Below are 22479 nucleotides of genomic sequence, written 5' to 3' on the forward strand. Positions count from 1 at the left end.
GCATGGAGAAGATTTACAAAAAGAAACAAGAAAATAAAAGACAATTGCTTTCAGCAATATCGATGAATGATTACATGGAACTCGATGGATACTAATGAATAATTAAAATTGTTCTAAATAAATTAATATATGATTAATAACTGTACAAATCGGGCACGTGGTTATGAGCAACGTAACGTTTAGAATTCACTCACCTGTAAACGTAAGGGCCGAGTTCTTGAAACCTGAGTTTACTCTCTTTGCCGGAAAGGTACTCGTCGTGATTAGTCACGTTGAAAAGGTGAACCTTCAGGTAGAGCTTGACGTCAGGTTTCCGCCACATTTCGAAAATCTCGCCCCCCTCGCTAAAAATGACTTTTAGCCTGAAGAGCAGGTCGTACGGTTGAAACACGAACAGTATGCATCCGGTGGCGAGACTGAGCGAACCCAAAGTCATCAATATGAAAATACCTGCGCCGAAAGAGGAACATAATTGAAACGCTGCAACGTGATAATGAACGGCCGACTATAAAACTGCTTATTATACTGCGTCATTTGACGAATGTCTACCGAGCGAACAGAAGCTTAAATCACGGGTGGTAAATGTTTGAAAAATGAAATACTTGACTGGTCAATAAGAAATTTTATCGACCAGTTCACAGAGTGTTTCGTAACTTGCAAACCGCATTTAGAGGTTGCTCGTTTCATTGGCAAGGCGCGGCGTTGTAAATGTTTCTTGCCAACTGTTAATTCTAATCGAATCATTATGGAAAAGAAGTGCAAATCTTTTAGGATGTTAATGTGTCGTCGTTGACCGAAGTATTATCGCCCTAGTTAGAGGATTTTTGGAGAAAGTTGTTTTTACTAGCACTAAAGTTTATCATGTATCGTTTGATTTTTAAATTATGGAGTTGAGGTCTAAATCGAGGTCATCGTCTTCTCTGTTGTCACTTTATATTTCTAGGAATCATTTGCTTCATTTTTCTAATTCGAAGTAGGTATTCCTAGAGGTTTCCTAGTAAATCAATACTACAGCAATATGTAATTAATGTATACATTAATATATGACTATTTGAAATGGTGTTTGCGGAAGTTTGCAGTAGTAAAGACTTCAGAAGCACCTCGATAGTGTAGTATCCGTGCCTCTGATATCCAACAATAAGGACTGTAATAATATTGTAATTTTTTTCAGCCACTGTACCCGCAGCTTGCCGAAATTATTCGCAGAATGCGGGACTTCCTACATCGTTCAGAATATTAACGTGTCGGGAATGATTCGCCAAATTTGCATGCGACATACTTGGAATACCCGTCAATCCCGGTTTGATTCAGAAATTCCACGTTTCTTTCGTACGACTCGGCGCGTTGGGAACCGTTTGATGAATTTTAAAAGAACCGCGGCGAGACTCGATGGAATCGTCCTTCTTCATTGCCTGATTTTAATGACGCCTGATATTAAACGAGATATGTGCCCACGCGGTCATACATCTTTTCTGAGTGGCACGCTTGTTTTGGTGCGATTCGTGGATACGTTGCCGGTTAATCGAGCAATTCGAAAGAGTCTCACGTAGATGCATCCTTGCCGAGCGTTATGCTAATCGTTTTTGTTTTATTTTCCTCCAGATTAAAATAACGCGCGTTGCACGTACGGCCTTGTTCTTCGTTTAAAATTTGTCGGACCTAACTTCACCCGATCCGGACGATGAAGTTCGTTTAATTTGTTTCCGAACTAATCGTGTCATTCAGCGATTACGCGGAAACACGCATATTTGATAAACTCGCAATTAGAACATGGCTGCTTTTTTATGTCATTCCATGTAACTCTGTTAGAGGAAGGTCAGGTCGCTACGAAACACGTCTGGCGTAGCTTCAAACTTGTTCTGTAAACATCGAACGATCGACGTGTGGGAATCAACGCGATATCCATTAAATTCGCTCATACGCGAAGAATTTGCGTTTCCGCTGCCAGTGACATTGAAATTCGCGATGGGATGAATTTATCGCGACGACAAGTATTATATGACAGAGTTGCAGCGCGTTATTTATCGAGCCAAAGGAAAACGCTGATGAAAAGCCTTGGATCTTTCGCTGAGATTGAGAATCAAGGATTCTTCCGTCCCGATCTCCATAATTTTCTATTTTTGTTCTGTTTTACACGCGCATTGTGTTTCGATTGTATTGTCTTCTCTTTTGGTTTCTGTTGCGCTCTTGCTAGGATAGCAGTGGATTTATTGTTCTTAAACATATTGTCACAAGTTCAAATATGCTTCATTAGCCGAATCGAAGAATTTATTTTTAGATTCAAGTCTTGGAATATATTTCTAGCTTTTCATGGTTAACTAGTCGTCTTTTCTCGAGGACGTTGTTCACGTTTTACTCGTACAGAAGACAATGAATTCTCTGAGAAATTATTTTAAATTGGAAGATATTGTTGCGCCGGGGAGTCGTACAGCGAGGAGAAACCATGATCGCAACACTATTTTATAAATGAACAGTACCTCTGAATATTTATTTATAACAGTAACTTTATAAATTTTATAATTCTCATCGTCGCAACATCTTCGCACTGTCGCGACGTTACAACTTCGGAATATTGTGCGGCATCTTCATGCCGTCGCAACAATATTAATCTCCGTGTGCCTGAGTCTCCGTTACTAATTTTGTGACGATAGAAGTCTTCGATTTATAATCCCGGCCTTTTTCGGCGATAAAACAATAATTTTCCAAAAATTCCACACAGAAAAAGAAAAGTAAGGATCGATTCGGTTGAATACAAGTTTAAGTTGACATAGTTTGAAGTCTATAAGTTCGAGTATTTCACTAAAGACGAGTGATTGGAAATCATTCCGTAAAGCTAAAATATTTAAATCTTCGCTGGTCACGATCGATTCCTGCGTATTTTTCCGTCGAAGCTCTCCTACAAGGTGAATTTCATCCGAAGCGTGCTACGCGATTGTAGTCGCCTGCACAGTCTGCTACATTACGCACTCGCGCCGATTCATCGAGACACGATGATCGTATAACTGATTGCTTTGGTAACCGTTAAGTAATCTCATCGTAAATCACGACGAATACCGATGCGTCACGGAAATGCAACCCGCAAATATCGATTTTCGTGGGCTCGCTGTTGATGATTTATTCAACAATTCGGAATGATACATGCGCGAAAACATCGTTAATTAATCGACTAGCATCGTGCATTATATTCGGACTAGTCGGTGAACCTGACCATCCGGTATATCATATAATATTGCGCAGAATAATATTTAGGATTTTGTTTTTTCGATATAACGTGAATGAATTATATTCGGTTTATATAATTTATCGGATTAAAATCGTAGCGATCGTGGAAACGGGTGGTTATTCTCGAAAATAATAATTCACTTCTCGTTTTTTTTTTTTTTTTTTTTTTTTTTTTTGGAGAGAATATAAAAGTAAATTATTCGGAAGAAAACAAATTTCAATTCACGAACAGAAATGTAGAGTTAGCTTGAGTCAGTTCTCAAAAGTATAGTGTTAGAAAATATCGGGAATTTTAAAAAAACTTTAAATGAAAGGAAAAACAATAAGAATGTTGAAAGAAAATAATGACTCGTTGCATTGTAGCCTTTTATCCTGAAGAAAGACGAGTCAATTGTTTTCGCAATAGTTCGCGACTGTCATTGTGCAAAACCGAGGAATATCTTCTGGAATTATTCGCATGAGTGCGTGAGCAACGTGGCTTGATTGTATTCGTTGCGAATTTTTCGCGACATTCAAGATTGATGGACGTTAAAGTTTAGTTAAACAGATAACCATCGAAGTCCTGAAGAAGGATTAAAGATTGACAAACTGTTGTTTGTACGTTTCGTTGAAGGAGTCATTTTGCTCTCGACTATTGCACGATTGCTGGCAGTCCGGCACGGTGTGGTAATAATTTTCCGACGTTAATCGGGACGCGACTGCAAATGCACTACCCAATAGAAAGTGCGTATTTGCCCTATGTCGTTATATTTTATATCCATGGAATCGCAGGTCTTTTATGAATGTTAACTCGCGAAATACCACCTTCCAACGACGGAAGAGGACATTACAAAGTTTCATCGAGTTTTATTGTCTTTCGCAATCGTCGATAGCAAGATTAACAACTCCTTCCACGGATCAATCAAAGCCCATATTTTTAAATGTTTCAGACTTTTGATTAGGAATGAAAAGGATCAATTATGTGAGCTGAAAGGATATGATAAATAATGAGATACCTTTTTAATGAGCAAACCTTCTTGCTATATTTGTGAATATATAAATTTGCATAATTTAAGTAGAACGCCCGCATTCTACTAACGAATGCAAAATATATTCTATTGATTAATACAATTTTATTAATATTTCCTTTTGTATAAGTACATATACTTGTTGATTAAATTTGACATATATTTATCATATCCGTTTAAATTATAAATGCATGAAATTCGCAGTTCAGTTATTAGACGTGTTCAATACGAAATTAAAATCCCATGAACCACGAGTCAACCTAAATAGTACGAGTCACTCTGGACCCAATCATCCCAGGCTGGTTATTACAAAGCACTGCGTAGAGGTAGCACGTGTCCATTAAGCAGATTCATTGTAGCATGAGCCAGCCGACATCTGCACACGCAACCGCGTGCAATTTATCGTCAAGTTGTCAGGGGTTGTCGACTGGCCATTCGGCGTGGCTGCATTGCCATAATGTGCGATGCACACCGTTCCACCGCTATGGGCCATTGTTCGTTTCTTTCGGTGGTGTATGGATTTCTTTAATACCTGGGATCGGTTCATGAAAATTGCGCAACGTAAATAAATCCAACGACGGAACGGCACGTGCGCGACGGTTGCACAACCCCGGACACGACGTGGCCTTTTAAGGGATTATTATCGTACGCGCGAAAGAAAGAAAGACTTTCTTTAAACATTTTTATTCCTCTTCCAGTACTGTGCAAAAGTCTTAGACTTAGAATTTATAGTACATTGCATCTTCTACATTTTCTCCGCTAGAGAAAGGGTACAAATTTTTGATTTACCTTATATATTTCATTTTACCAATATTATTGTAGCGTGCTCTCCGAAATTAGATAAAAGTAGCGTAAATTCAAAGGATACTTTAATATTCGATACTCCATTTATCTTTGTAATAGCGCCCAAGTCTTCTTGAACAATTTTCGTATAACTTTTTTAGTCGTTCCATTCGGAATACCTTATACAGTTTATCTAGACATTTGGACTCTCTTTTTTTTCGAGATCTGCTCAAATAATCTCAGACATGTACAATAATACTTGAATCGGGACTTTCAGGTGGCCAACTCGTAACAAATTTCACGCGGCCATAACAATCAATAAAATTATTAAAAATAAACAACAAAGATCTCCTTTATTAGCGTAACATGTGTAGTAGTATCTATAAAAAGATTAACATGTGCACAATTACTTGTTATGTAAGATAAAAAGTCTTGGAAAGAATCTTTTTTTCTCGCGCGTACGATACTGACTCCTCGAGAAGACGAGGGCGACCATATGAGGAATGTCACTTTAAATCACGACGACTGCTCCTGCGAGGTAATAACGAGGCATAAAACCTGAAACGGCGCCTGTTGATGATTATCTTCCGTAGATTGCACCGGTCCTCATAATATTGTTATCACTCTTGCACCTGCAACGCAATCTCTTCAGATCTGATGCGCATTTTAATACATTACGGAGCATAAGATTAACTTTTTAATGCAAACTATGTCGTTTCAAGGAAGTAATTAGAGGTTTTAGAGTCCATTATTATTCTTTATTTTGTTAATCTACTGTATGTACGCAGATACCCTTATTGTTTTACTATCGTAGGGCACTTTGCAATTCGTTTTATTAATTTCAGTTTTTCTGAAGATTTCGTAATATAAAAGTAGTATAAAGTTTCTTTACGTATAATATTTGCTTCGTGGTCGAAACCAACGTCAATGGCATCAACCATAAACTACGATCGTATCTGGTTTCTCGGACGCACATGAATTCCATTTTCCTCGTTATCACAAATAATTCCAATACCAACTGTCAATAATAACGGAATGTATCTCATTTCACGTACTCTTGAGATTATGGTTAATCTATACCGCAACCTACGCCATCATTCTTTAAAGTATGTGAAAAATGAAAACTTCGCTTATTGTTATCTTATTGTTAGTGTAACGTAGTCATGTGTACTACTTTTCTGATTCCAATTAAAAAAATTATGAAAAGAGATGAATTATCTACAAAAATGATTAATATTTTGAGTAGAGGGTTGAATATACGTCTACAAAAATCAGTAACTATATTTACTTTTATTTGTTCCGTCGTACAATTTATACGATACTGTATCATGAATATATAGTGTTCTAATAATATTGTAGGTACATAATTTGCTCTCGTATCAAGTATTTCGCATTTATCAGCTATAAAATAATATTTGCTGAGTTGGTGTCTGTCAGAGTTCTTTAACGTATTAAAGACTAAACGGAGGACGTTTCAAAATAGAATTTGGAAAATTTCGAGCCTGCTGACCAAATTCCCTCGTCTTTGGTCTGTTCTAGCTTCCTTTGTAGCAGGTTGCGTTCAGAACTTCCGCGATGGTTATACGTGCCTCGTCGATGCCTCGATTAGCGTCAGCAACATTGGGACCGATAATTATACTTATCACGTTCATGATCCGCAGTGGACTGCTGAAACCTTCATTGAAAATGCAGGTAGCGACGATTTGAACGGTTTTCGTCCCACTGAATAAAATCTTAAGAGGTATCTTCGAAACAGGTGCTCTGTAACTGCCGTTATTATCTTGACGATATCTTGAACAACTGTCGAGAAAATTAATATTGCTTTAATTTTTATCTACGAGACGAATAGCTTCTGTAATGAAAATATGCTAAGCTGGTACTTTTCAAGTGTATCATTTGCTTCAATTTTTTCTCCAGTTGCATCAGCTAGAGACTCTCAGAGGGCAGTGCTCGTGCTTTGATTTTTCATCATTCCAGTTCGTTACTCGAGTTCATTACTCGTTTATGTAAATACGTTGCGTATATTACTCTCTTCGCGTTAGCCACGCACGTGTAATTATTTGTTATTGCTAGTTTACAGAGACGCCAAGCTTGTCGAGCAATTTGTTTGAGATTTTGATCGTTTCTTACATTTATCAATGGTTTAAATTAAAAGTGGGGCGAATGGATAGCGAATCAATGTGGAATGTTGTAAGGAATATTGGTACATATTCACGTAACATTTAAAACGAAACATTCATTGCAAAAAAGGTATTTCACCCTTTTGAAATTAGTTCAGCACAGAAGTTTGATCTAATCACTAATTAGCAGTAAGAAAATGTCAGGTTTATAAACTTTCAAACATTTCTGGATAATAATGAACGTTTCGTAATCCGTCATTTAATTTTCACACGTAAATTGTAAGTAGAATTATTAAATAATATATTACGAAATTAATTTAGAGACTTTCCGGATTTCTGATTACCAGTAGAAAGTTCGATCCTCGTAACGCCTGGTTGGATATCGGTACTAGCAAAAAATGTGCCTATTGCTAAAGTTGCTATTGTACAGCACGGTGATTGTCTGCGATTATAATTAAAGTGCTGTCGAAAGTACTGCAGAAAGTAATGAAAAAGGGAGAAACGATAGTTCTGATAAGGAATCTAAGAGATCGACATACTTTCAAGCGCAACAAAGGCGGTCATAAAATTATAAAATATACGTAGCAATAACGAGTCGTTACTTCTTTGAAATATTCGCGTAATGATAGTCACACGAGAGGAATTCTTTCGCCGTGGCTTTCCTTTTCGCGTTTCGCCATAAGCGCGGACCAATTGAATACACTTGCCGATTTGCTTAACGGTTTTCGCTGCTCACATTTCATCCGCGCCACCGACAAAAGTGCGAAAGTTCAACTTGTGCGCAATCGAGCGGTGCATTTCGTTGCTAGTTGAGTGCAAGACAGATTCATTTGAATTTAGGACTCGGATCCCTCGCGAGAAGCAAAATAAAAATTTCCATGGGTGTATCAAATGCCAGCCAACGAAAGATCAAATTACCAAGTCTCGCATTGGCATTTTCGAGTGGGTATGCAATTATTGCACAAGAATAAACGTGCTGACAGTAAAACGTATCCGCTTCCCTTGGGATAAATTCGATAGATAAAAAACACTCGATTCGAGCATGGTTTCGTTAATGCTTTTTTAAGGAATCTGATTTTAATATATGGAACCACCAACTCATGGAAATTAACGGGATCCATGGATCCGGTTTTTGTAAACGCGTACAGATCCGGTTCTTAATAGTCGTCGGCGACTAATAAAATATGCGAATCGCAATAGGAAATAGCCCAGGGAAATTTTTTCAGCAATTAGAATAACTTTCAGACGTGACATTGCTTTTTCGTTTGATTTTATTGACGGCCAGTGCTTAAATTTCATTTTTTCTTTTATGTATTCGACTGCATCTCTTATCCAGCCGTCGTTATATGAAATTATTCGGAGAGCCTGGGGTGATTTCCTAATCTATGTAAAAGTCAGATACGAAAATGTATTATCTTCTGAGCGGCATGGAGTTTCTATTGAAATCGAGTCAGGAAAATTTGCAATGTTATTTTACGAAATTAATAGTGTCGTCGTTTTCAAAAAATTAAATAAAACTTTTAAAGGCTTGGCGTTACTGTGGTTTACATTTTTAGTTAATGGTTCATACATTTCTCGAAATAGAAACTTTACTAACACCTGTAGGTTTAATTTCACATTGTTTAAATGAATTATCATATAATTTCTACTATTTAATTTTCACAAAAATTGGAATTGTTGAACTATCGAACTTTTTCGCAAAGAAAATGGCATCAAACAAACCAAAGATATATAGAATATATACATATACAGAATTTGTATAAAATGACGAGCACGTCCTGAAAGCCACGTTCGGTTTCACAGCGGTCAGCATCGGCATCGTTTGTAAAAACAACAAAGATTATCAACGAGAACCAGTTCGCGATGCTACAAAAGGGCAAAAACGTGATATTAGAAATTTCCAGGCATATCCCGCTCGCGTGACTGCGCACCTAAGCAGAGAGCTTCTTAACGATGTTCGACATCTCCCACTGGAGTTTTCCATATTTAGCATTGAATGAATTTCAAGTGGTGTTTAGAATACACGCACGCCCACTGCTTGACATTTTGTGCAGAAAACGAATCAAATGCTACAAATAAGAAAATGATTATCTCATTCTTAAATAATGCAGCTATTGTTTTACTGTCGTGTTACTATTATTTTTATCTCTATTATAATATTATTATTCAATGATTAACATCCCTAAACGATTGAATTGTTTGAGCTCATCCACGAGGGTATTTCTCAGATTATAAAAGCTACGTTGTTAAACAAATTTTGTTCAAATTATATCAACGATACGATTGTTTATACGTCTACGATCGTGACATTACAATATAGAAATTAATGAAGTTTTCGGGACACTCGTATTAATAGTCCGCTGTCTAATTTTAACTGGGATGACTCAACCCAAATATTGTCGCAAAAATATATGTTAATACATTCTGTTAGTGAAGCAAGCCATCGATTAAAGATGTACCTGTTACGAATAGACAACAGTGGTTTCGAATTCGGTATGTAGACCTGATGCGTGTTCCTGTTATCATAGGATACGTATTCCATCGTTGTATAGTACATACATTTTGGTTCTCTTTCATTGTTTAATACTTCCTAGATACAAAATGCTTGCTCAATTCTAACTTAACAGAGTCTATTTTTACAATCTCCGTTTACCTCTCCATTTGCACCTGTATAGTACAATTTGGTTCTTTCTCATTATACAACACTATATAGAGTCAGAAATTTTGATTAATCCAATTCAACAAAATCCATATTTACTATTTCCATTTAATGCATCAGGTATTTAAATTCAGGTATTATGCCATTACTCGTCTAAACTCGATTCTATTGACAGTCAGAAGCCAACGATTAAATTGTTCGTTTCTCTTAAATTCAGTCGCAAACCGAATCGCAATGGGTCAATTATATTCGAGAAACAAATTTCAAACCCTACGTTCATGGATATTTATTTCACGTCTGACCCTGACTTCGATATTGCACGCTTGATCACAGCAAATGACCAATTAAGAGTTTTAATATGCGCTTCCTTTAATTGGTATTACTGAAATGGCAATTCCCGTCATTGGACAAAGAAGGAAGCTTTTCATATTCGAGGATTCGATAACGGTGTCGCGTTTTACCGACGCGTGTGTCCAGGAAGGATGATCGTTATTAGCACGAAACTACGCGTGGCGCTTATTTATTACTCCATTAAACACTTGACGCTGAGAAGTGTGCTCTCCTTGGGAAGAGAGCAGGTATCATAATCGTTTTGTGTAACGTAGCGTAAGATTTTATTCAAACAAAAGCTTCTTAAACCGAATGTGAAATGTACACGCTTATACATATCGATATTAAGGTTTCAGAATGTTGTTTTTCATAAACACTTAACGAGGTCTATCTACCTTCATTCGTGCCTTCCTATGTGCCTTCATTTCAAACAATTAAATACATTGAATTTGATTTATATTTCATTTAAAAAAATAAAATCTTAAAATCGTTTGATAGCTGTGCAGTGAATTGAAAAATTCGAGTCTGTTTAAATAGTCTTTCAAACGAAGCATTGCCTTTAACGCAAACAATGTTTCGTAACTGGACATACTTGTTTGTTTACGCCAATAATTAAGTCAATTTCATTTATGCTTCACGGGATGTATTATTCAGTCGATCGAGTTAGTTTGTCTCCAAAGAAATTGTTTATTACGTAAATTCGACTTAATAAAATTTTTATCAAACGTTATACAACCATAATGCAACATCCTTTGTCCAGCTTCCGTCGATAAATTCTGACTGTACTGGTTAACACTCGGCGTACTGCATAATATAATTTTATCTGTTAGGTTTATATCGTTTGTTTACTTAATTTCATTTCCCTCGGTCGTTACGTCCAACACAAGCGAGGCTTTGTTTCAACTCCACTGCTTGCGGCTCGATTGATTAAAAGGGTTCCTGCACTTTACAATCTTCGCAAGATTATTAATTACTCGCGTTGAAGCCTAATTACGTAAATATACACAAATGTGCATTAACAACGACGTCTGGATGAGTTTAGTTCATTGTACGGCGAAAGTAGGTCGCGATTTTCTCGTGTATCTGTAGTATTAAACGCGTGTAATCTATTTGCGGTATTTTTTATGCTCTATTCGTAGTCACGAGAGACATTATTAACATTTGACATAGGAAGTCTTCGAGAGGCTAATTCATCGACAAATTAGGTCTTATCTTGTCTTAGAGGCAAATCTCTACTCGTACTGGTTTTGTAATCGGCAGTTAACTATACATTAGTGTAATTTTAATGTTACGTTCAATGTCGCGAACTCAACGATAATTATATTATTGCGATAAATTTCACTTTAGCTTGAGAAGTTTCGATTCGCGAGTAACAACAAAAATCCTCAAGGGCTGTAGCTGTGATTGGTCGCAGCTGCGTCTGCAGGACACGCAGAAAGATCGAAAACAATATTGCTGCTCTTTCGAAGATTTCTAAATCTTATATCCTAGACCTTTTGGATTAATAGGGTGTAACTATGACCCTTGGTACTGGATTACCAACTCGTTTAGGATGAGTCGTTCATAACCCCGCAAACTTCCTGTAAGGTTTTTGGACTTTGATAAGAAATGCGAAATACAAGGCTGACTAATTTATTTTGAACACATCGATTCCTATATCCTTATCTGTATTGAATAAATAGGTTGGTCATTCAACGATTATAATGGTAATTATCATTACGTATACAAGCCGCGTCGCGTGGATTGATTTTCGTGTCGTTTCTATTCCTTGGGTAGTGTCTTTTCAATTATAGCAACACTTTCATTTCTCGCTCGTGTACAGGATGTCCTTAAATAAGAAATCTGAACACATTTCTCCTTTCGACCTAGCTATGTTACCATAAGTTCTCGTTAATGTTCATAGGTCAGTAATCTAGTCTACTCAAACATTTATCATTTACACGTTTAATACGAGTTTGCCAAGTTAATTTAGTACCGAATTATTTACTTTTATTTACTTTTAGAAGTTCTTTTCCGCCATTTTGGTAATCGGGGAGAGATTTTCTTCCTCGAGAATATAATGTACTTTGTTTTGTCTGTTGATACTTTAAGTTCAGATTTATCATACTTTTAACCTGTTCAAGGTGGTTTGGAGTAGTTCTATTATTGTTATAACATTTTTCTCCATATTATTGGGTCGTCTGTGAATAATAGTGGTTTAATCGGTGGTTGAATATACATATTTAATGATATCGTTGATTTCAATATATAAGACTTGCGTCTTTGGATCGGTATTCGGATTGTACCATGTTGGTGTACGTATGTAAACACGTGCCAGAGCCTGGCGTGCCGGTAGTGTTTGTCACTTCTGTTGCTCCGTTTTTCACCAAAACACCACTCATAAACACGGACACGAAACGAAATACTCGTTAGTTCGCGACACACGCAGACGAACGCGGAATCCAAACAACGTCCTATCACGGCGAAAGCCAGGATGAGACTGCGTCGCGTAATTGTTTTCTGATGTTGCGTGTGATATTATTTGATGTCATCTTTCGATAGCTATGCACGATATCAAGAATCTTCTTGACAAAGTAACTGCAGACGCTTATCGACACGTAGTGAAACCTCGATTATCGGAGAACCGATTATCCGGGCACGTCTGATTATCCAAACACTGATTATTTATCAGACGCCGAGGGGCCAAGCAGTTGAATTTCAACAAAATAATGGGAATTAATTCCAACGCAACGAATGACAATTCATGACTTTTCCTTTTATACAATGTTTACATACATCTTGAAGATACAGACAATTTTTTTTAAGTTGCATGTGCGCAAATTAAAAATGGCCGCTGTACGCGATTAAAGGAGCTAGGCAGTCAAATTGCTCCAAAATAAAGTCTTCGTTGGAAATTAATTCCAAAGAAACTATCGCGATTCGCGACTTTTCATTTTACATGCATCTTGAAGATGCCGATAATTTCGTTGTGTTTTGATTGATTAAAAGACAACTTTTGCGAAGTCTTCTTAGTGGTCTTAAAAATAAAGGTATCGTTTCTTTGGTGATGGTTAGTTTTGAAATCTCTAATTTTTTATTCAATCTTGTGGAAAACTTTTTGGAAAGCTTCTCTATTGGAAAATTTCTAGATTCATAAATCTTTTGTGAATTTCAACCATCATCTAACTTCGACGGTTTATTTTTCACCAAATGCCTCGAATCAATCTGTCGCATTCATTCATTCGTGTATGAAATTTCAATCAACGTTATTACCACCTGTATCACCATAAAACCAGTTTTATCTTGGGAAGCCTGTCCGTATATTACCACTGACTCATTTATGATTACCAAATAAATGTGCGTTCTACCGACCAGGTATTTGGACAACGTTTCCTCTAAATAATCAATTACATATTATATTAGTCTATTATTCCCACGAACAATAAATAATCATGGATGAGACAATGATATCTTGTTCCAATAATAAAGGATGAATATAAGTGACGTGTAATAGTGCGTGTAACACTACTATATATATCATTTTTATGGGTACAGTCAATCATTCGATTGAGACGTTATTGAAGTAATTTTTCATTTCGATAATTATTTAGACAATACTTCGAATTTGAGTAACATACGATCTTGGAGTAGGTAGCTAATATTGAAGTTGCCATTTTATTTCCAAGTTCGATTCACGAGAATTCCAAAAATGTAGTAGGTACTTTCAATTAGATGCGAACTATCATAATAAGATGATTTATTTTTTATTAAATTTAATTTAATTTTTAACAAATTTTTGACACATCACACACCCAAATGAACGATTCTCAAAATTTCATTGTTGAACTGCTGGGGGGGGGGCCCCCCCCATAATGAATAATTAAATTTTTCACTGTGATTCAAAACAATTTTCATATTTATTAATCTCTTAATAATAACTTACTTCTTGATCGTGTGCTTGAATATTGTAATTTATAATTTTCAATTAAATTTCGACGAACCATACACCAAAGTAAACAGTAAACTATATAGATACATAAAATCACGTTTTAAAGATTCGACGTTAAAGATTCTGAGGTTCGATATCCTCCTAAAGCAATAACTCACTCCTCGGTCACATAATTAAATATAGTTTCTCCGTTCGTTAATCATTTTCCAAACCAGGCACAGTAAATTAAACAAATGTAAAATGATCACAGTGAAAAGTTCAATTTTTCTAATTCCGAGGTTTGATGACCCCCGTAACGATAACTCACATTTCGACCATTTCGGCCTTCCGCTGGAGTTCACCGGCAAGGCCGCGTTGAAGAATCGGTTCACGACGATCGAGGACTTTCTCCTGATGCTTGTCTTCCGACTAGTGGCCATCTCCTCCGACTCGCTGGAGTCGCTTTGATGCGGATTTACGGACGAGTAACGCCGCCCGGTGAATCTGCTCCATATCATGGTGAAGTCCTTCATTGTCACACTCGATCAGTTTATCGTAGAACCAAATAAAACGCGACCGTATTACGCAGACGAAAATTCACTGTAACGATGCGGCGCGTGTTACGAAAACGCTTCGACAACCGAGGAGTCTCTCTCTTTTTTTTCTTTTTTTGCACAAAGAACTCGCGCGAATCGGAACTGGTTTCTGGGTATTACTGTTTACGGAAGGAAATTCGAGCTTCACGCTATCAGTCCTTTAACACCAACGCGTAAACCGATACGAAAACCGAGCAATTTCCTTGGTGGAACTACTTTCGGCTCGACCGGTTCGATGCGACGATCCTTGGGAATCCTCGAGTTCCTCCAGAGTTTGTGTGTTCTCGCTGGATGCGATACCAGTCGCGAACCAGTTCGCTAGGTACACTTCGAGGCTGTTACTTGGACCCGATTTACGTACACCGGTTGGATGATCGATGCCTCGAACGCTACATGTATGACAGGAAGATCGTTCGGCGGATCGTGACCGGCACGCGGAGCGAACTTTCTTCGCGGTGCGTACGTCGTGCGCTTCTGTGCAAAAGTGATGAAAACACGGTTCGATGGAAGTTCAAAAAATACGTGCTAAAGACATTGCAGCCCCCCACTCGTGTTTCGTTCCCCCCCCCCGTACGATACGTGGAGCACGTGGATCGTTGACCAACCGGTGACCGATCTAGACGCCCCACTATACAGGTGGAGAAGTGATCACTGCTCCTAGGTGGAGGATCGAAGGATCGTCTGGTCGCGTGACAATCGCTGTACGTGGATCGGTTGGGATGATCAAAGGTTAACGGAGCACCGATGGGTCCGTGGGGTTCCCACCCCTCCCACGTTATCTGGTTTCTTCGTCATTTACCAGCAGGTTTCCGTAGGTCGCATTAACTTCTTGCTACCAGTGATATTTTTAATTGCGTCTCTATCGTTTAATCTACGATGCTTTAACCACCTGTGATAAAAACCTTGTTGTTCGTTATTAATTTTACTCCGTTTTTGTCTCTTTTTTTTTCTAAAAATATATATGCTTTTATAGAGCGAACGTACACATGTTATTTCACCGATAATGACATACGTTTGGGTTTTTCTGTTTCTTGTTGATAAAATCTGTTAACATTGACGTAAATAAACGGGGAATTATTATTACTATGTATGAAGTCTCCTGTTTCTTGTCGAACGGAGTTGGTTAAAGTTAATGAAAGTAAAGTTTATTTAGCCGTTGTCGTTATAATTTTTCATTTTCATGCTGGCTTAAAATATTTTTATCTTACAGTTGATTGTTCTGTGAGGCGATAATTTAGCATCATTGAGAGCGTTCTCATGTATTTCACCAATACTTTTTCATAATGATATATTCTATAACAAGTTCTTAAGTTCAATTTTATTGTATTGATTCTTTAACATATTCTCTGAGTCTTGTGTCATGTATTATCCATCTTCTATTTTGAATACAAGTTCTGGCTACACCTTTTTGTTACTCCCTTTAGTTACACCTTTTGAATACCAGTTTTGATTGCACTTTATAATTCCACCCTTTGGATACAAGTTTTGAACAGAAATGTATAGTCACAAGTCAAGGATACAATGTTGTCACAAACGTTGGATACAACTTAGTAATTACGGTTTTCGAATACACTTATAAATCAAATAATTAGACTTCCATCTAAAACGTCAATAAATCAAACAATACTCAATAAATCGAATTGACCATTCATCAACAATTTGTCCAAACTATAATTCTAATTAAATTAATCTAAAGCGCAATCAAAACCACGTAATTACCTAAAGTATGAACTCTTTTATTCCTTCGGTCAAGGACAAATTGACCACGCCCTACCGGACGAAGGACAAGTTCCTTATTACGGAGATCACTCGGCGAAATACGAAAGGAACTCGCGTTCATTTTCGCCAAGGTGCACGAAAAGTAAAAAATTATGATTGTGATACTTGTTGTATGTCTCTCAAAATTAAATCCGCTGCACGAATCCCATGAATCATGTCCTCGTACGAATATAAATCACGGGGAAGCCTCTAACAGAAACTTACCCAAGTTATTTCCAACGTCAACGTCTAAATATAAAATTTAACGGTGGCTCGACGTCAGGCTTCCTAAAATCGCGTGATTTTTCACCCACTCGGCCAGAGGACAGAAAAATGGAAAATTTTCGTCATCGAGGAATTGTCTGGAACGTAGGATATGTCTCACAACCATACCCGCAGATGACGTTTTTACACAGTTGCGTCACATAAATACGTGAGTAATCTCGGTCTGAATAATATCATTCGAAGTAACTTTTTTTCTGATCCAGTTTCAAGTACACGTACAACCAACACGTATCTCTGAATGTGGAGGAACGCTCACTCGGTTAAAATAGTAATTTTCTCTCTCTCTCGACTCTCGATCCATTTTATTACCTTCATCTGGAATAATCCACGAGTGCTGGAAAACGATAGTTCTACGATAAAAGGCAGGTCGAAATTATTAACAGAAAAATCTTCTGGAAAATAGGACTTCCGTGATTCTGTGATCCTCTCACGTTCATAAATAATAACAAAAATTTACTGTAATACATTTGCCGTTTTACCGAAGTGTTTCAAGGAGATTAGAGACTGTAAAATAGATTTCTATATTGATGAGCACTTCTAATGTAGTTTTCAGCGACCACATATTTATGTCTATTTTCTATTTTTAATATTTATTGTATAGTGTACCCGAAATAGCGTGTAAGAAATATATTCACAGTTGACTGCTCATGTTTATGTAAACAAACACACTCGGCTGTATTGTCTGAAAACAACATTGTCCTGCGCAATCATGATTTTCTATTTCCATGGTAACCATTCAAATAACTTAAGTAGTTGTTATTAGAGTCCAGCATCTTATCCAATTACGATCACTGGAGACGCATAAATACTTTGTGTAAAATTATAAACTATTGCCACACTGCTATTAACAACTATTGTTTTCGTCTAATAGGTGTACGCGTATTTAAACACATTTCGCAAGTATGGTGTCGTAAACAAATTTTAGCACATAGCACGTGTGTAGCCGTGTGTACAGGAACGAGGAAGTCTTGGTTCACGAAAATAAATTGCGAGCGCAACCAGTTTTCGAGGCATTTAATCTTTCGTATTCCCGTATGTTCTGCATAAACAATTCACGAATTCTAACGTATGTAACGAATTCATACAATTACTCATGCTTACATTGGTAGCTTATTACCATCTAATTTAATGGAGGAATTCGGTATGAATTTCTATACATTATGCATGTACGTTCTATACTTAAAAGCAATAAAAATTAACATTTAATACATGTACATCGATCTCAGCAATCGATTCGAACTGACAATGAATTTTTTCGTGTTGAGGACAGTCAATGGAGTTATTAATTAAAATTTGCTTAGTTTATATATAAATTTAACTGTACAAATACATGTATTTGTATAGTTAGATTTGTTTGAAATCATTTGTTTTCTATTAATATTTATTTGATTTTTAAAATTGTAGATGAAGTACACAGATTTGAATTGAATGTTCAAGCGTTCACTTCAAGTGTCCACTTAAAAATGATAAAACCTCCCTTGGAGAATCTTGATCTCGAAACGTTGAAATCTAAAGAGTAGAAATTCGACTTTTCTCTCCAACTTTCACGGTGTGGGGTCGATTGATGTCCGCGGCGATAGCTCGCGAAAACAAGAGTAAGCTTCCAGACAATTACTTGAACCAGTTTGGAGTCAAGGACCGTTTCCGTGATGCGAAATTCAAGGTTAGCAAATTCCGAAAATGCGGCTCACGATTGTTGGAAGAATCGTCGCCTGCTTAAAAATGCATATTGCGAAATCACCTTTATGTACCTAGAAAATTTAAAGTCATCACCCTTCTTCGGTTCATTGTCGTCGACTTTACTCGCGGTGCTTATTCCACTTCGTGACCACTCTTAAAGGAGACGCATTTAGACCACGGTCATGCGTATAGTATAATTTTCGAATTAAATTTAATTATCGTGTATACGTTCAGCAAATTTTATGCTCGCGCGATCACTTTGCATTGGGAGTAACGTTTCGATGGTGTTTTACCTTTTTGATATAAAAGAATTCTCTAATAGCACCTTTTAAAATAAAACAGGGTTTTTCTAAAGGGACTCCGGGATATTGTTTTTTAGTAGAACACGAATGGTGTGGAGTATGTAAATAGTTTGTAAAAGTATATGAAAGCGTTGAATATTATGCAAGAAGAATATAAAAGAGAATAAGTAAACAAAAATTTCCTTTAAAAATAAAGTGTGAAATAAGAAAATAAGAATGTTTAAGATATTTCAAGCGATAGTAGAGTCAAGTAAGAAACAATCAAGGAAGTTATTAGCTATGATGCTAAGAGGATCAAAATAAATCATACAAAAATATCATTAGTAACAGAAATAAGAAAACTCTTTTTCCCACCTTGAGCTTCCTACATAACCAATTTTCTTAATGGCGTAAATGCTCAAGGGATTGTCAATGAAAACATTCTTAACGTCGGTGACCATAACTTTCCTAATTCCATAAATTCTTGCTAATGTTATTATACTTTCCAATTTCTGAATTACATCATATCTAGTTTTAGTAGTTACTTCCGTGATGCCATTATCGAGTGCGAAGGCATGTCAGTTTCATGATAAATTGTCTTCGATCAGATATAGTTTTCACCGTTATAAAAGAATGTCCCCATAGAACCAGAAATATACTACAAGGACGTATTCAAATAATGGAATCTTCGATTAGTATAGCGTTCCAATGGAAAGCAATAATAAACGGAGTTGTACGGCGTTGAATGACATTGATTTACATTAATGTCGACAACCTCGTGAAACTGTTCGATATAGTACACAAAAAGTAAACGTGTTTGATTCCTGTTCGTTACCACCATACAAGGTGTCTCAGTAATCAAAGTACACCTGAGAGAGAGAGGTGATCCTTTGTTGCAAAGGTAAATACAGAATAAAGGGTTTTCCAAAAGGAGCTTTAAGATTTTGTTTTTAATTTATACTTTCATTTAAAATGAAAACAAAAAATGGATATATTCCACACTATTTTGCTTTTGATTTATACTTTCATTTAACATAAAAAATTCATACTAACATAAAAATTCATACTACATAAAAATTCATACTTCATATTTGTGTTATCCATCATGTATGTTTTATCAAAAAACAAAATCTGAAAGTTCCTTCTAAAGCTTCTTTGTTAAAAGGAGAGCTCGGAGAGTGAGAGCTTAGGTATACATTTTATTTTGAGAGAACTTTCGGCTTACCCAAGTGCGTCGGAAAAACTTGGAAGTCATACGGATAAGGAGTAAAGTCCTTAGGCCAAAATCCACCTCGATAGAGTCGCGAAATGCTCCCGATTATGCAGGTAAACGTGCACGGGTCGACACTGTAGTTGATCCGGGACCGTCAGGCTACCCCACGCAAGCACGGAAGTTCGCGCCTTTGGAAATTTGCCAAAAACGGAGAGGGGATAAGTTCCAGGCATTTTTCGGGTTGAATGGGGCAACTGGCAGTCGCGTTCGAGCTCTCCAAGCGCTCACCCGATTCCATACGTGCAATTCACATCAAATAATAAACAATCTACGAAATCAATTGTTATTTCCTTTCTCCTTTGCAAATCCTTTTTTTGTTTCTGTGATTTATAACATGATACGAACGTAAGTGTAGCATACATGACAAGCTGTCATGTCTCTCTTTGCACGTGCTTCGTTGATTAACTGCTAGATAAACATAGGTAAACAATATGAAAAAGGCGTGAGAATAAGTCGAAAAGCGATGTGTAAATGTCAAAAGCAATGCATACGAAAGGTTCATTAAATTTTTATTTCAAATGCATTGATTCTACTGAAATATTCATGAGACTTTTAGATTTTACTTATTCTATGTTCTGCCTTCAAGAACAACTCAATTTATTAAATGTTTGAGTCAAATCTTATTTAGGAATTTTTCAAGTCACCGTGTTTTGTATAATCGTTATTCATTTTAATTGTTTTGCTTCTGTTCATGTCTGAATAACGTAGAAGATTTCAGGTATTAATAAATATTCAAGATTTAATGAATATTTATTTAGAAGGCAGACTATGTTTTTCAAAAATTAAGTGACTCAATTTCATTTCGTTTTATTTACCAGTAGAAATTTACATTAATTTCTCATTTCCATAATGATGTTTTCTTCTTAACTTCGGAAATATTTTGGATAAATGAAGAACTTTTATTCGATACAAGAATTCCATTTCATCGTTTCTTCTTTTAACGTCATCGAATAATTTTGTGTAAAACACAGACCGGAACGTGTTGTCGTTATAAAATTAAAGAATATACAAGTCATTAGGTTTATGAGAAATTAATTTATTATCTCAAGGGTTGCTTTCAGTACTGAATAAACGAAGGAAAACTTCATTTTATAACTACGTGTACTCTTTTGGAATATGTGAGGGGAGATTAAAAATTATATAGTTTTTTTTTTTTTAATAAATGGTGAATTTACCTTTAAAGTTGTAGAATTCATTTCTACATCTAATAATTTATCATACTTCGCAAAAACACCTACAAACACCTTTGAAGGCACCCTGTATATTAAATCAGGTTACAAATTGTCTCGATCCAGTTGTCACACAAGTACGCGGAAACTTTAAACATTTTGTAACAAAGAGTTATGCAAGTATTAGATAAACCGCAACGTGTACTGTTTCACTTCAATAACATATCCGCGGCTTTATATTTTTACTCTTCTCATTTAAATGTATAATTTCGTCGTTAAATATGCATTCAATTACTGGTTTGTGAACATGTTCAACAACTCGTTCAACTTCTATTTCGTGAATTCAAGGTTTCGACGATGCTCTCATAGTTATCGGGCCCATTAACAATTCCTTCCCGCGATGCTTAGGATGATAAAAATCATTATGTATGAGTTACTGATTGAAGCGACACAAACTATGGACGCCGTTCGTTTCAAATGATTCATTTCCTACAAGATTACCGTTTCGAAAAACGTTTACCGTAATTCATATGTGTCTACTACAATAATCCACAAGTTAAATTAGAATTTACCGACGTAGGATTTGCATTTCCCTTTTTTAAACTCTAAGTCTAAACTCGTACTGCCAGTGTCTTAACAAGTTATCGGCATGTCGATAGGTCGATACTTATCTATAAATTAACAACACTTCATAGTTGATCGTTGATAGCATTCTTAGTCTGAATTTTATAATGGGAATTGTATACTGTTAAATTATGTAGTTAGGACACAGTGGTTCTCGATTTGGGCATACCATTGATTTTGTAGAAAATCTTACCTTTCTTAATTGGTATTTATTGAAATACAGAGTATGTGCCATCGAAACCAATTACTTTGAGGGGTACCAGATTATACTGCTATATTGTGTTTCAATCAGAGTTAGGAATAAATTGGAAGACTTAGAAAAACCACAACACCTTTCAAGGTAAAATAAAATTTTCCTTGTATATCTTTAGATAGTAAAGGTGACAGAACATACTTCTGAGAGCAATGACCTGAGAGCTATGAAGGAACAAGTTTCACGAGGGGTACCAGATTATACTGCGATATTGTGTTTCAATCAGAGTTAGGAATAAATTAGAAGACTTAGAAAAACCACAACACCTTTCAAGGTAAAATAAAATTTTCCTTGTATATCTTTAGATAGTAAAGGTGACAAACATACTTCTGAGAGCAATGACCTGAGAGCTATGAAGGAACAAGTTTCACGTCATTAGGAGAAGAGACCTTGCATATGTCTAGTAAAGTCTAACGAAGGAAGAACGCAATCAGAACTAGTATCTTTAAATGAAATCCGTGCTTAAATGTTGCGGTTGATAAGCACGAACGGATCCCAGATCCGTTAGCTATTAATAACCATTCATAGTTTG

At 36.4% G+C, this 22479-nt stretch overlaps 1 protein-coding gene and 1 long non-coding RNA gene across 4 annotated transcripts in view; both read right to left on the reverse strand.

Annotated features, from left to right (window-relative positions):
* Positions 1–22479, reverse strand: part of LOC128872726 (scavenger receptor class B member 1-like) — a 49207-nt gene that overhangs the window by 12559 nt on the left and 14169 nt on the right. The window contains exons 1-2 of one of the 2 annotated variants that reach the window (XM_054115706.1): positions 14357–15138; positions 195–450 (exon numbers count right to left, since the gene is read on the reverse strand). In XM_054115706.1, coding sequence (XP_053971681.1) covers positions 195–450; positions 14357–14561 — 461 coding nt within the window. In that variant the 5' untranslated portion in view covers positions 14562–15138. Of the gene's footprint in view, positions 1–194; positions 451–14356; positions 15139–22479 lie in introns of those variants that run through there. The other variant, XM_054115707.1, reaches the window with a different exon arrangement.
* Positions 16542–21757, reverse strand: LOC128872728 (uncharacterized). 2 transcript variants are annotated; one of them, XR_008456242.1, is made up of 4 exons: positions 21077–21757; positions 20247–20309; positions 19854–20169; positions 16542–18418 (listed from the first exon to the last, which is right to left on the reverse strand). It is a non-coding gene; the product is annotated as an uncharacterized LOC128872728 (long non-coding RNA). The 2 variants fall into 2 exon arrangements; XR_008456241.1 differs by having other exon boundaries at positions 19854–20309.

Source organism: Hylaeus volcanicus, chromosome 2, assembly GCF_026283585.1.
Source record: "Hylaeus volcanicus isolate JK05 chromosome 2, UHH_iyHylVolc1.0_haploid, whole genome shotgun sequence".
NCBI classification, from domain to species: Eukaryota; Metazoa; Arthropoda; class Insecta; order Hymenoptera; family Colletidae; genus Hylaeus; species Hylaeus volcanicus.